Genomic DNA, 14,490 nt, shown 5'->3' with positions numbered 1-14,490 from the left:
GTAGGCTTCCTACCTCATCCTCACCCGCCGGTCTCTCCAGCTCCAGGGCCTCAAACCTATTGTTCAAGGGCACCTGGGAAGGCGGCACCGGAAGGGGAGGGCATCTCCTGCGAGGTCGAGCAGGGACCTGTCTCCATTCCTCCTCAACTCGCAGGTCCCCTCCCTCTGCCCGATGCCGACAGGGTTTTTTAATTTTTCTTATTTTTTTTTTTGTATTACAAAAGCTTGTGTCGAGGGCTGACTCTCAATAGATCGCAGCGAGGGAGCTGCTCTGCTACGTACGAAACCCCGACCCAGAATCAGGTCGTCTACGAATGATTTAGCACCGGGTGCCCCACGAACGTGCGGTACGCGGCGGGGGGAGGAGGCGGCGCCGCGTCCGGCCGCGCTCCGGCTCCCGACCATGAGCGGCGCTCCGCACCGGCTGCGGCAGCGGCCGGCTATCGCGAGCCCACCGAGGTGCCTCGGCGCTGCGGTATCGCTCCGTTTAGGTGGGATTCTGACTTAGAAGCGTTCAGTCATAAGCCCACAGATGGTAGCCTCGCTCCAGTGGCTCCTCAGCCAAGCACATACACCAAATGTCTGAACCTGCGGTTCCTCTCATACTGAGCAGGATTACTAGCGCAACAACACATCATCAGTAGGGTAAAACTAACCTGTCTCACGACGGTCTAAACGTCTCTACATCTAAACGTCTTTTAAAGACCTCCAGGGATGGTGACTCCACCACCTCCCTGGGCAGCCCATTCCAATGCTTAATAACCCTTTCGGTAAAGAAGTACTTCCTAACATCCAACCTAAAACTCCCCTGTCGCAACTTTCGCCCATTCCCCCTCGTCCTGTCACCAGGCACGTAGGAGAACAGACCAACCCCCACCTCTTTACAGCCTCCTTTAAGGTAACTGTAGAGAGCGATAAGGTCGCCCCTGAGCCTCCTCTTCTCCAGGCTGAACAAGCCCAGCTCCCTCAGCCGCTCCTCGTAAGACTTGTTCTCCAGACCCCTCACCAGCTTGGTCGCCCTTCTCTGGACTCGCTCGAGCACGTCCATGTCCTTCCTGTAGCGAGGGGCCTGTTATACAGCTTAATATTGTCATTTATGATATGTGCAAAATAGAAAGAAACTTCACTGAAAAACTAATATGACAAATATTGATACCAATGGTAAACATTTTTCCTCTCACGACAAGTGAAGACCTCTTTGAAAAGTACTAAGGTGTTAAATGAAAAGACTACAGACTTTTTTAAATGTCTCATGGTACTCAGTTTAAGTGATTCTACTCATATATAATCTCCAAATCCTTTAAATGACAGTAGATATCTTAAAGAGTATGAAGAAGTACAAGTTCAGTTCTGAACAAGATAATATATTCACATAGAAAATGAAGAATTAATTTAATCAAATGTGCTATGTCTTACCAAAAAAAAAAAATAATAATTTGCAATCAAAGGATCAGTTGACATCTAATGAAAGGGGCGAGGCTGTAAACTGTGATCTAGTAAAGACATGCCATCCTTGTGGAACAGGATTGAAAATCATCTCTGAAGGCAGAGAAAATTCAGAGCACCCCAGCTGTACAGCAGGAAACAATCATACAGGATAAACTCTCAGATTAATCCAGTTTAAATTTCACTTTGACAGGATCCTTCATATTAAATGTGTTATGTAGTAGTGTTACATAAGAGGAATGATAAAACATTTGGAGGTAGTGACCTCCTCCAGGGACCTGAAGTGGATAAGAGGAAAAATATATATATATATATGAAAAAAAAACAGTTCAGTGAGTTTAAAACAGCAAAAGTAAACTGTCAAAGGAAGCCTCATGGTCAAACTGGAAAAAATCCTAGCTCCTGTATGGAAAGCAGAGAAAGCAAAAGTAGTGTCTTTTCTATTTCAGTCAAACTCTTTTCACACATATATATTTGACCACTTCAGAATTCAGAAAGAATTTTGCTTTCCCAGACTTTTTCTGTGCTAGTGAGACTAGTCAGAATAGTCAAAATAGATTTCCTTGGACACTATAACTAAATTCAAAATGTCATCATCTTTCCAGCTTGTATTTATTTTACAGATATCTTGATGTGTTTCTCTATGAGGACTATTAGAGATGCCTGGGAAATTTACAATCACTTTGCTTTGTACTCCTTTGTCTCTCTGTCTCACCAATAAATTTGCCCTGTTGGAGAAAAGATTACTTTAATGCATTATGACCAAACATGTGCATTGTTAAACAAGTAAAGAATACCACAATACATAGACAGCCTCAGAAAAATGACACACTGGCTTTAGTGACACACTGGCTTAATCATTATCAATTTCTTTTATTTAAGACTAGAGCAACTTATTTGCCTTTTGTGGATAACATGTTGGTTTTTTTGTTTGTTTTTTTCAAAGATTTATACATGTACAGTGAATTTCAATAAAACGCTTGAGAGAGACACAGGTTTCATGTATGTAAAAAAACATGTTATTTAAGTTGCTGAAAGACTTGGAGCAGAATTTTGTCCTTGAATATATAGGTCGCCACTGTTTACTTTAATGGGAGGTACATGCCATATTCCAGTGATCAACCTTGGCATTTGAAGAGAACTCCAGCTAGGAAACCAAATGCTTTTTTTTCTTAGATATACTGCAGTTATTATTGCTGGAAAGATGTAGACAACAGCAAACCATAGAATTAGAAGCTCCTTCAATTTTGTTTTTTTTAGAAGCATAGCTGTTCTATGGCAGGCTTGAAGAAGTCTTCTTAATTCTTCCTAGTGTCAGTCATGTATCAAACTGTCACAGCACCAACTCTTGCACCAAAACCTATCTAAATATCCTGTCTTCTTTTTTCATTCAGGATGATACATTGGCTTTCAGAACCCACCCTTACATTTCTGGGCAACATAGATGCACCATATTGCTCAAATATGAAAAAATAAAAATAAAAAATGAGGCATAAAGTTTATGAAAGTGTCTGAAGTGTAGTTCTGGCTTAATACTGTTTTGTGGTTGGTTTTGGTATAGTTTTGTTTTGTTTTTGTTCTTTGTTGGGGGGGGGTGTTATTTGGTTGTTTTGTTTTGTTTTTAGTGAAAGTCCAAGGTATCTTTCTATTGCTCTAGCCTGGTTGTTTTGCCATACAGGTTCTGGTTGCATTCTTCTCTCTTTATTTCATACTGGTTTAAAATGCCTGAAACCAAAGATTTTTGTTTGTTTGTTTATATCAAATTCCACAGTCCATCAAGTTAATATATTAATTTGTCATAGGTCACAGAATATGAATAGTTATGTAGGAGAGTACTAGCAATTCATTTTTGAAGGAGAAAGATTTAATTCCCTAGAGATGATATAGCAGGTGTTTTGCAAGTGAAGGAATACTATCACTTAAATCCTCAAATACTTTCGTCCATTGTTTTCAAAAGTAGAACATGCATTAGCCCATATTAATTCAACCTCTCTGTGACCCACAGCAACATATCACTGTCCTTAATCTTTATAAATGACTTTTGCACTCTTCACCATCAAAAACTTTCTTTTTGCTGATCAATACAAAATGTATTTGAAAAGAGCATTATCTGCCTTTGAAAAGGCCTTCTGGACAATCAATGGTCTTCAGAAGCAGATGCTGATCAAGCAAGCATAGGCAACGTTGTAGAAAGCTAGTAAATATTGATCTCAATTCAGAAAAGGAAATTGCCTTGTAGTTGCAGTGTCTGACTTCATTTAGGCTATAAGTTTACTAAACATCTGATTGGCTGGTGTGGCAAACACGATGGTGCATCATCACTGATTAGTGAGCTTGTATGAATAATATGCCTTAAAATTTTTATTTGGTCACAGCATGGCACTTAAACTAGAGTTAACCCAAACTCAAAGAATTTTCATTTAACTTGTAAAAAAAACACAAGTAATACTCACTGTCCACATGGTTTCACAGTAGACTGAGGCAAGTGAAAACAAAAGCTCTGGCACTGGCATTTTTTATGAATTTGGACTCCCTAATAAAAAGGAAAAAAAAATCTATTTAATCATTTATATACACCAGGCAACATCCCGAACTTAATTGGTTTGACAAAGTTACAGACTCTATTCATTTCTCTGTTTACCAAGATTTTATTGGTAGAACCTGTTATTTCTGATAGCAGAAACAGCATTTTACACTAGGCTTAGATCCAGCCAGTACAACTCCTCTAGTATGGATAGAAGGAAAGATGCAAAGAAACCTCAGCAGATAATCCAAACTTCCATGTAATGCATTATAATAAAACATGAATTATTCTAGATTTATGATGTTGTTTATGACAGAAATCTTGTTTGGTACTTCCAAATTATGAGTCACATAATTAGCTGTCAGAAAACTGCACTGACCATCATTCTGTAAAAGATATTTTAGCTTACAGTACCATATAAATCACCAAATGTCTATGGTCATATCCTGTGTCACCGAAGTCAATAGGACTAAATTGATATTCACCGGCCTGTCTGATCATTCCTTCAGACTGCTGTAGGAAAGGTTGTTCCTCACAAATGTAGGGCAAAAATACACTCATTTTAGGTCAAAGATTCAGAACTATCTACACTGCTAGAATTGCCTCAATCAGTCCCTTTCCTCTCCCCCCATCCCCACTCCCACTCCCCACCCCCTTCCATTAGTCTACTCACTCTAGAATAAAAACAAATCCCAAAATGTCAGCAGTCCCAGGATGGACCACTTACCTTTAAGCCAGCAAAATGCTAGGCAAAGTGTAAGAGGAGAATACCAGAACACAATAAGCATTTTGTTCCAAAGAGCTATTCTTCATCGTGGTTCCTTATGAGAAGAGTGGGATTGGACTGATACAGTCAGTCTGAACAAGACAGACACTTATAATTTTACTCCACAGAATAGGGATGAGAAAGTCTACAGCCATTCCTTTAGCTCACTCAAAGGCTAGGGAAATGTACTGGCCATCAGCTCTGTGCAAATCATCTTCATCAAAACAGAACAATTGGACTTTTCACAAAATGTGTTTTCTACTTAACAGGAAAAGACTACCTCCTCTGTCAGAGAAAATTTTAAAACTATCTTACTGATTTGTTGTTACAGATTTACAGACTTGTAAATAATTGCAAAAGACCTTCATTTGGACTCCCAAACTAACAAGGATATACCTTACTACATGGATAAAATTAAGATTTAAAATGTTTTTACAACGTGAGAAAGTTTTGAGTAAAATTCAATGCATTAAGAAGGACTTAGACCTCACATTTTAGACCTGAGCTGAAAAATACTAATAATTAAAAAATAAATAAAAATACAAATACAAAAAAAAAAAAAACAAGTTCTGAAACATTTTAAAGCCAAATTTTCTAGACTTAGCCTCTAATTTTGCAGACACAAATACAGTAATTGTGCATAAAATGCTCATGTACCATAAAGTTCTTACAGTGTGGTATTTGGGCTATATCAGGAGGTGAATCAGGGAGCTGCTGTGTGGTTTTACAGCCACTATATACTTTGAAGGGTGGGAAGAGTAGCTGGGGCTGTCTGGATTGTAGCTGAACAATGGATCTGAAATAGGGCTGTTTCTAGAATCTATGTGGAGAATAAAATATGACAGAACAATATTTCTTGCTGACAGTTTGTGGGCAGTTGAAGAGTGCTGGGTTTGGGTTGACAAGACATGTTATAAATGGTGCATAGTTTTGTGTGACTGTATTTCGCAGCAAGAGGTGAAGGCTTTGTCTTATTTTGGGAATGCACTGTAGTGTGATGACTGTGTTTGCAGAATGGTGGTCTGATGCCAACCACTATGCGAAGACTTGCTTGTGAAACTTCACATACGTGACACCATCACAACATTGACAATCACTTCTTAGCATTATTAGCATTGTTCTGCAATAATACTCTGAATCCCCGTTGGAATGTACGGCACACTGTCGACTGTTCTTGTATTGACCAAACACATAATGAAACAGAGTTCCTTACCAAGGGGGAATGGCTCTTGCTGTATCTCTGCTGCTGACTCAGTATTAAAAGTACATTAGCAGAGTTCCATGTAACTACACTTCCTAACTATACGCTAACACACATGGCTTAATGTATGTCTTCTTTGGCGCTGTTACTCATAATTTACACAAAACATGTGAAGGAGGCCCAACAGAGGGCTCTTAAATTATTTTAGAATATTAATCAGTTCCTACACACAACAGCTTTTATGCTGTTTTAAAGTAGGTTACAAAAGCAGAAGCAAGCAAGCAAGCTGCAAGTACAAACCTTGGTCAGGGTAACATCCCTCGGTCCCATACTGTTATCAACACCTAGCAAAGGCAATTCTAAGGGAATTACATGGTTGCTAATCATCAACTCCACGACTACATGAATCCTTAAAATTAATCAAAAACAGAATAATTCCTGTTGTGTATCACCTACTTTTTTTTTTTTTACTTTTTTATTTTATTTTTCCCTAGGAGAACCCATCTTTCAAATTAAGGAGCATTTCAGAGAACCTTCTGCTACTCAGGTCATTGGGCATCTCCACCACACCCTAGGCCCTGCCTGTGCTGGGGTGGAGGCATTGGGCCAGGATGGTGACTTCTTGGTCCTCTGAAAGTCAAAAGAATGAGTAACATCACTGGAAACAACTCTATAGGAACAACTAAGAAGAATACCATATCAAATCCTTGTATTGGGGTAGCATTTAAATGAGGAAAAAAAAAAAAATGTCATGATAGTGTAATGAAAACCTCCCAGACAAAAACAGTTGTTTACAATGAAAGGTCATTATTGTTTTATACAATGTAATATGCTGATTTTAAGGACATCATCATATCTACGAGCTCCTAATTAGTAGTACTGTTTCTTTGGACCTGAACATGATAAAAAGTGAAGCTCAGCACAGTAATTTTTTGCTTTAACCTGAGCAATGAGAGCCTGATCCCCTGATATACCCAACAAAATCCTCTTGGCTTTTGCAGCTTGGTGAATATAGCCAAATCTGCATTCAACGTGTTTTCCACATTTCCATCATTGTGCAGAATGAAGCCATGCAAAGCCCCAGGGACATGTGTTTAGCTGCCATTCTGCAGCACTTGTAGCATTTTAACTTGAAGCCTCTGGGAAAAAGCCACATACATATTACTATGGCTTTGGAGTTTAAATTGTTAGTTGATGTGTCCTGTTTATCAAATTTAGTTTGTGCCTGAAAAATAGACCTGGCCCTGCAAGCAGTGAGAGGTTTGGGTTATTTGTTTGTTTGTTTTAAATAAAAGCCTAAAGAAATGGCATTCACAAATAACTAATCAAGTATTTGTCCCTTGTCTGCCTCTGAGTTATTTTATACTTAAATTGACTCATTGCTGACATTGTAAGTTTTGCAAGGTGCTGTTCTCACCTATTTGACCTTCTTTATGAAATATGCTTATGTGAGTAAAAAGGAGACAGGCTGTCCCATTCTTCATTCAGTGGGGTTTGTTTTTGGTGTGGTTAGTCAGTGTAAAAAAAAAAAAAAAAGAGAAAACCTAAAAAACAATCTCATGTAAATCTCAGTATACATAATGAAACAGAAGCAGCATTTTGAAAGCAGTAAATCATTTCATTTCTCTTCAGCTGTTAACAAGGAAATATACTTATATATATATATACCTTATATATTTTTTCTTTGATATATTTTTGCAGGTAAGAGCATTTCTGTAGATTAGGACATTTGTGTTGTTGATTTCCATTAGTATATACTAATCGGCCATCCATTTATTGCATGAGTTGTAAATGAAACAATATCTGAGTTGCAGTGCGAAGACAGTCAATATTACTTTTTAAGCCTAAAGAAAGGCCTTCACAAGTGAAAGGATTAACTTTTTCAGTTTGTTTGGAACACCTCTTCTTAAAAAAAAAAAAAAATTATTGTTTTGAATGAGCTTATGTTGGCCAGCTAGTCTATTACCCAGGGAACAAATGTTTCCTTGTGAGCATGAGACAACTTGCAACTCTTATTACGGTATTTCGAATAATGGGAAGTAATGGTAAAATTGCTGCAATAAACTCAAACAAAATCGTAATAAGCAAGTCTGTTACACCACGTGCATTCCCCACATTGTTCCTTTACTGGTGCCAAAAGCATGTCACTCAGGTAATTTGTGTTAGACCTTTAACAAGACTTAGAAGCAATTATTATGAAACACTGACACAACAGTTCTCACCAACAATTGAAGTTTGACATCTTGTGAGAAAAGTCTCATGTTTATGTCATTGGAGAGGTGATCCCTGTATGACCTCCTTTTTCACTGCTGTGAATGATAAACTATCGTTCTCCAGTGGTACCTCACTACAGCTGAAGGCCCAAACATACTGTATTTGTAAAGGAAATTTTCATCTGGTTCTCCGAATCAAATAAAGCTGGAAACTCCTGTGGTTCCTTTGACTGATCTGGTTTTAGCTTTATGGTATGCTCCAACTGAATAGAGAGCTAAATGCCTAACAGATCTCCGCATTGTCTACTTTGTAAAGGTCTGTAGAAAAAAACAGATACATATGCAGAGTTACTTTCTGATTGAAAATAGCTTCATATTTGCTTGCAAAATGAAATAACCCGCATGTGGGGGGGAGAGAGAGAGAGGGAGAGAGGGAGAATGTTAGTATCTATTGCAATACATTCCCTTACCTTGTTTCAGAGTAGAGCTTGGAGGAATAATTTATTGCTTCCAGTCCTTTCAGCATCTGTAAGCACCCAAATCATCTACTTGTAATCCACATTTCAGAGACAAATGGAAGATGATGTAGTAGGCAGGACTGCACACTCACACTGCAAGAATTACTCCAAACCAGCTTGAGTTGATCAGAAATGCCATGGAGCACCAAAGAAAAAAGAATCTTCAGGCAGTGAATTTAAAGCTCCCTTTTCTTGAACATGGAAGCCATACAGAAGCCGTATCCATTTCCTGCTGTATGACTTGGCTCCATGACTTGGCTCCATGCTCATCTCACCCTGTGCCCAATTGGAACTTCATGAGAAATACTCTTCCATCTACTACAACATCACATATTGGCCAAACTGCAAGTCTTCCTAAAAGAAGATCACTTGGTATTGTTAAGCATATGCAAAATGGAAGAGTGTACTTTTTTGCTTAATTATTCTAATAAATATAAATAAATAAATAAATAAACAAACAGTAAGACATGCTAAGGGTTACAAAGTGGCCCACAAGGCATCAGATTAAAATACCTTTCTTTTCATTTGTGTACTCTGACTCTTCATTTGCATTGCTTGCATAATATCAGAAAAAACCTAGCCCTCAAAACTATTTTTGCTTCAATTAGTATATTATGCAGCTGATAATCTACCTTGGGTGTTACTTCACTTGTACTTTCACAACAATATCAATATAACCCATGTTAAGTGGTTTTAATGACTACCTCCTAATCAGATTTTAATGCCATCTCCTAACCAGAGAAGCCAGAGCTTTTACAGTTATATTCTCTCCCCACTTTCATTTAACTACAGATATGCAAAGCTTTGCTAATTTTAGCTGAGGTAAAAGGAAAAGTTTCAGTGTGAATGAAGGATATCTAACAAACTGCAAAGTAATTGTGTATGCCTGTTGCATTGGTATGTTTCCCAGACACAGACGAAAAAGTATCTGAGAGACAGCAAATTGGTGTGAAATACTACAAAGTACATTTTACACAAACACACCCTGTGGTACTTCAGTAACAGTCTGGCACTTTAGTGACACAAGGAAAACAAACAAACAAACAAACAAAAACTTGTGTCAGGAATTTGAATACATGGTCCTGTGATAATCTAAGATATTTAAAATGATGAAATTTGAGCAATGAATTACTTGTTGACTATGTAGCCTTCTGCTACCTTGGGCTCTTGGCTCTCTTACTACTATAGCTTATCCTCTCAAAGATCTTTAACAGAGGTCCTTCTTCAGTCTCTGAATAAAGTTGCAAAGCTTCAAACATAGCTGTTGGGATATCCCCAGTAATAACGGAGCACAGTTCCATTATTTTTTCACTGAATATGACTGAACATAACAATTCTTCTAGAAACTAGGAAGATAAAGCTCTACAAGTATATACAGGCATGACCTCTACATTATTGCTTGTGCTCCATGATGAATCTTTGACCAGTACACTTCCATGTATCTGCTCTCTCTCCCTTACTATTCTTTATTTTATTTACTGCCATTGAAACAGATTAGATGTCTCAAGGATATGAGTGATTTCACTCATTACTACAAAACAAATGTAGGTTTGTGTGAATCACCATCATTAACAGAAATGACAGTGCTCCTAATTGCAAATAATGAATCAACAAGTGTTGCTCTTCTGTAACAAATCTACAAACTGCTCACAGCGGAGCACCAGACAGCCCTGGAGAATTCACCATTTCCTATGCTATAATGGGGACTTTGCCACAAAATTTGGTGAGTTTAATCCAGTTAGTGAGTTTAATCCAGTTGTTTTTACATACTTATTCATGTCCCTAGTAAGACTACCCAAAAATGGCACAACTCACCAGATCTATTTGCATTCTTATCCAATGGACTGCAGTGTTTCGAAAAACAGCTGCCTTCTGCCTCCAGGTACCTCTCCAGAAGTAACATATCTAATAACATCTATTATAGCCATGCTGCCCTATGGACAGATAAAGCACCTTTGTCCTACAGGGATATTAAAAGTCAGAGCTTTTATTACTAACTGAACTTCAAACTAAACAAACCAACTTAATAGTCAACAAGAACAGAGAAGAGTGAAAGAAAAATCCTAACTTCGAAGTAACAGAAATGGCTTGGCACAAAAAAACAACACAACTGAAAGTATACTCACAGTTTAGGCTTCTGTGCCATTTGCAATTGCCTCCTTGATCCTTGGTACTTCATCACATCCGTAAAATTGATCATAGAGTAGTATCGCACCTGAAATGCAATAAATAAATAAATAATCCCTCCCTAAGGTTACAAGTCATAACTGCAGACTTTCAGCCTCAGGGTTAAGGCAAGAATTGTATTCTTCTTGTGCAGCACCTGAAACAGGTGCTGGACATGGCAGAACTTCTGACATTTAGGAGTTAATATAGCTAGTGTGTTTGTGTATGCACTAATTATGGATCACAGCATGCACTAGGATGCTAAGAAAGTTCAAAGAGAATATTAGATCCCTGACTCCAGCAGATGCACAGCTCTGGGGTATAAGAAAAAAAAAAGTGTAAGCAAATCACACAAGCTTCCTGAGCAGCTAGAAACAAACCTGGAATCCTGCAGGCTATTGTTGGATTTGTAAAATTGACAATAGCCTCTGCAACTTATAATTTAGTCTTGTTTTTCCTTACTATTAAGATTATTGTTTCGGCTTACTGAGCTCATGAAAATGTAAAAAGTAGAGAATGGAGGGATTCTCTGCCAGTACTTATGCTATAAAATATTAACCTGTTGACACCTCACATTAAAAATGGATTCATTGTTACATAGACCATAATAGTTCTACCATCTTTATATAAGCATCATACACTATTCTAACTAAAATGCTTTGAAACTGCTCCTTCAATCTGTACAACTAAGTTCAGTTTATACAATATTTAGAATACAGTTAACATTTTATATGTACAGCTTTTGTTGTTTGAAGACCACCAGATCAGGCCATAAATTTGGTTGTCTTACAGCTGTTTGGGCAGAGCAGCACAAGGTAGTTAAGGTTAAAAATACATAGTAAAGAACTCTCTAATGCAAACCATAGACTTTGAGGCCAAAAACAATTACTATGTTCCATCACCCAGCTCATCTTAAAAGAACTTCACATGGTCAGTAACAGGGCAGAGTGCTTCATTCCACTTCTGCGGTGGCATAGAGCTCATTTGGAAGGGCATCCATTATCAGTCAAGCAAAACTGACCTGCAAGCCTGCCTTTCATCTTGTTTTCACTGTATGCAGCGCAATATCTTGGAGTAACACATATTCCAAAAAGGACATCCACTTCTGAGCTGAAGACACCATGAGAAGGAAAAGACAATTTTACCCCAGTAATCTGTTTCAAGAGCTTCTCAGGCCTACTGTAAAAATGTGTGCTTGATGTCTCAGATGACTCTGCCTTGTCTCGGCCTCCAGACATTGGTTCTAATTATGCTGCTCTCTACTAGATTAAAGCGCCTTCAGTACCCCATATTCTCTCTCCTGACATTACTTTTACAGTGAGATAAAATCACCTCTGACATTCTTAATATGATAAACAGAATTATCTTTATGTTTCTTGCAGTAAAATGCCTTCTTCTGGGCCTCAAATAATTGCTGTAGGTCTTTGCTGCAATTTTAGGTAACCTTTAAAATGTGGATATTAAAACTAAGTGCATGTATATAACTACATATTTGTTAATTACTTCCCTGTTCTCATTTCCAAGGAGCATGGTCTCTTTTTTTTTTTTTTTTTTGCCTCAGCTTCACCATTCAAACACTACATTGTCAGGATCAATTGATTCTCAAGATGCAACTCTCCCTACTGTAGCTACACACAGTGCTCCTTGGTGCTTAATTCTGTGGTGTTTCTTCTTATGAATGCATCTTTTTCTCTAATGCATCTGGACTTGACCATCTAGCCCCCAGCACTGTTAATATCTCTGTCAATCCCCCAAGATTTTGTCAAATACAGTTCTGTACATATCTCCAAATTAACTTCTTGAATATTATTAGACCTGAAATCTTTTCTAGATACAACCTACTCGACAACAATCCTCCACTGACATTTTTTGAATTTTGAAATCTATTAAGTTATACCTATATAACACAAAGCTGGGAGGAGAAATGCCAAAACATGACACATACATACAATAAAGTGCAGTATCAAGCAGAAATCTGGTTATTGTACAGGTGTCCTGTTATGTTTCCTGGTCATCCCTTCCATGTAGAATAAATACTCTATTGCTTAGCACAGATATGTTCTTAGTTTATCTATGTAGCACTTCATTGATGCTACCTCTCAAGTGGGTGTTGCTAGCAACTCTCACAGCATCAAAAAATGATTAAGACCAGACAGGATCTCTGGAGATCACCTAGTTCAATCCCCTACACAAGGCAGGGTCAAGTACAACAGGCTGTTCAGGATACTGACCAGTTGCATTTTAAATAACTCCAAGGACAGAGACTCTGTGGCCACTCTGGGCAACCTGTTCCGGAGAACAATCTTAAAGCATTTTTTTCCTTATGTTTAAGTAGAATTTCCTGCATTTCATTTTATGCCTATTGCCTCTCAAATTTTTATCAGAAACCACTTAGAAGAGTCTGGCTCCATTTTCTTTACTCCATTCTATCACACTGCAGTAAGATTTGCCCCTGAGCCTTCCTTTCTCCTGCTTAAGTGATCCCAACTCTCTCAGCCTCTCCTTGTGGTGCCATTCAGGGAGACTTCGACAGGCTGGAAGGTTGGGTCAACAGGAACCTCATGAAGTTCAACAAGGGCAAGTGTAGGGTCCTGCACCTACAGAGGAATAACCCGAAGCACCAGTAAAGTGGGGGGGGGGGGGGGGGGGGGGGGGGGGGCAGACTGAGAGAACTGGGCCTGTTTAGCCTAGAAAAGAGAAGACTGAGGGGAGACCTCACTAATGTATTATAAATATCTGAGGGAAGGGTGTCGAGAGGATGGAGCCCGTCTTTTCAGTTGTGCCCAGTGATAGGACAAGAGGCAACGGGCACAAACTGAAGCATAGGAGGTTCTGGTTGAATACGAGGGGGCAATTCTTTACTGTGAGGGTGACAGAGCACTGGAACAGGTTTCCCAGAGAGGTTGTGGAGCCTTCTTCTCTGGAAATATTCAAAATCTGCCTGAATGCCATCTTGTGCAACGTGCTCTAGGTGGTCCTGCTTGGCAGGAGGGTTGGACTAGATGATCTTCAGAGGTTCCTTCCAAACTCAGCCATTCCGTGATTCTGAAAAGATACTGTCCCTTCAGCATCTTTGTGGCCTTTTACTGGCTTTGCCCCAGCTTGTCCATGTCTCTCTTGTACTGAGCAACCCAGATCTGGGCACACAACTCCAGAGAAAATCTCACCATGGCTGTGCAGAAATGAAGAATCACCACCCTCAACCCACTGGCGAAACTCTTTCAGATGCATCTTGAGTGCTGCTGGCCACTTTTGCTACAAGAGCATTTTTCTGGCTCATGTTTCATTTGGTGTTCACAACAATCTCCCTAGCCTTGTCTGTAAAGCTGCTTTCCAGTTAGTGAGGCCCCAGCCTGTATGGCATGGGTGCCTGGGGTTTCTTCATTTCCAGTGGCAGGACTTAATCCCCTTTACTCAGATTTAGAAGACTCTTGTTGGTCTAGTTCTATAATTTCTCTAGATCCCTCTTAATGAGAGTGCAGCCAACTGGTGCATCAATCACTCCTCATATGCAAACCTGCTGAGTACACTCTGTCCCATCATGAAAGTCACTAATGAAGATGTTAAAACATACCAGCTGTACTACCAACCCATGAAGTACAGCAATAGCAACTGACCTTCAGCTGGACTTCACGCCCTGGCCACAGTCCTTTAAG

At 39.0% G+C, this 14,490-nt stretch overlaps 1 protein-coding gene across 8 annotated transcripts in view; it reads right to left on the bottom strand.

The window, feature by feature from the left end:
- Window positions 1-2,298: 2,298 nt before the first annotated feature.
- LOC310894185 (uncharacterized protein) overlaps window positions 2,299-14,490 on the bottom strand; it is a 228,742-nt gene continuing 216,550 nt past the window's right edge. For 4 of the 8 annotated variants that reach the window (XR_014579652.1, XR_014579653.1, XR_014579655.1 and 1 more), the window contains 4 exons: window positions 10,795-10,883; window positions 8,621-8,676; window positions 3,900-3,979; window positions 2,299-3,171 (listed from right to left, as the gene is read on the bottom strand). Coding sequence is in view for 1 of the 8 variants with exons in the window: in XM_083824033.1 (XP_083680159.1) it covers window positions 8,670-8,676; window positions 10,795-10,883 (96 nt within the window). In the remaining 7 variants the exon portion in view is untranslated. Of the gene's footprint in view, window positions 3,172-3,899; window positions 3,980-6,399; window positions 8,469-8,620; window positions 8,830-10,794; window positions 10,884-11,855; window positions 11,945-14,490 lie in introns of those variants that run through there. The other 4 variants (XR_014579654.1, XR_014579656.1, XR_014579658.1 and 1 more) reach the window with 3 other exon arrangements.

This window comes from Anser anser, assembly GCF_964211835.1.
Source record: "Anser anser genome assembly, chromosome: 2".
NCBI classification, from domain to species: domain Eukaryota; kingdom Metazoa; phylum Chordata; class Aves; order Anseriformes; family Anatidae; genus Anser; species Anser anser.
The sequence above is the reverse complement of the archived record's forward strand: the minus strand, read 5'-3'. Positions and strand labels throughout refer to the sequence as shown.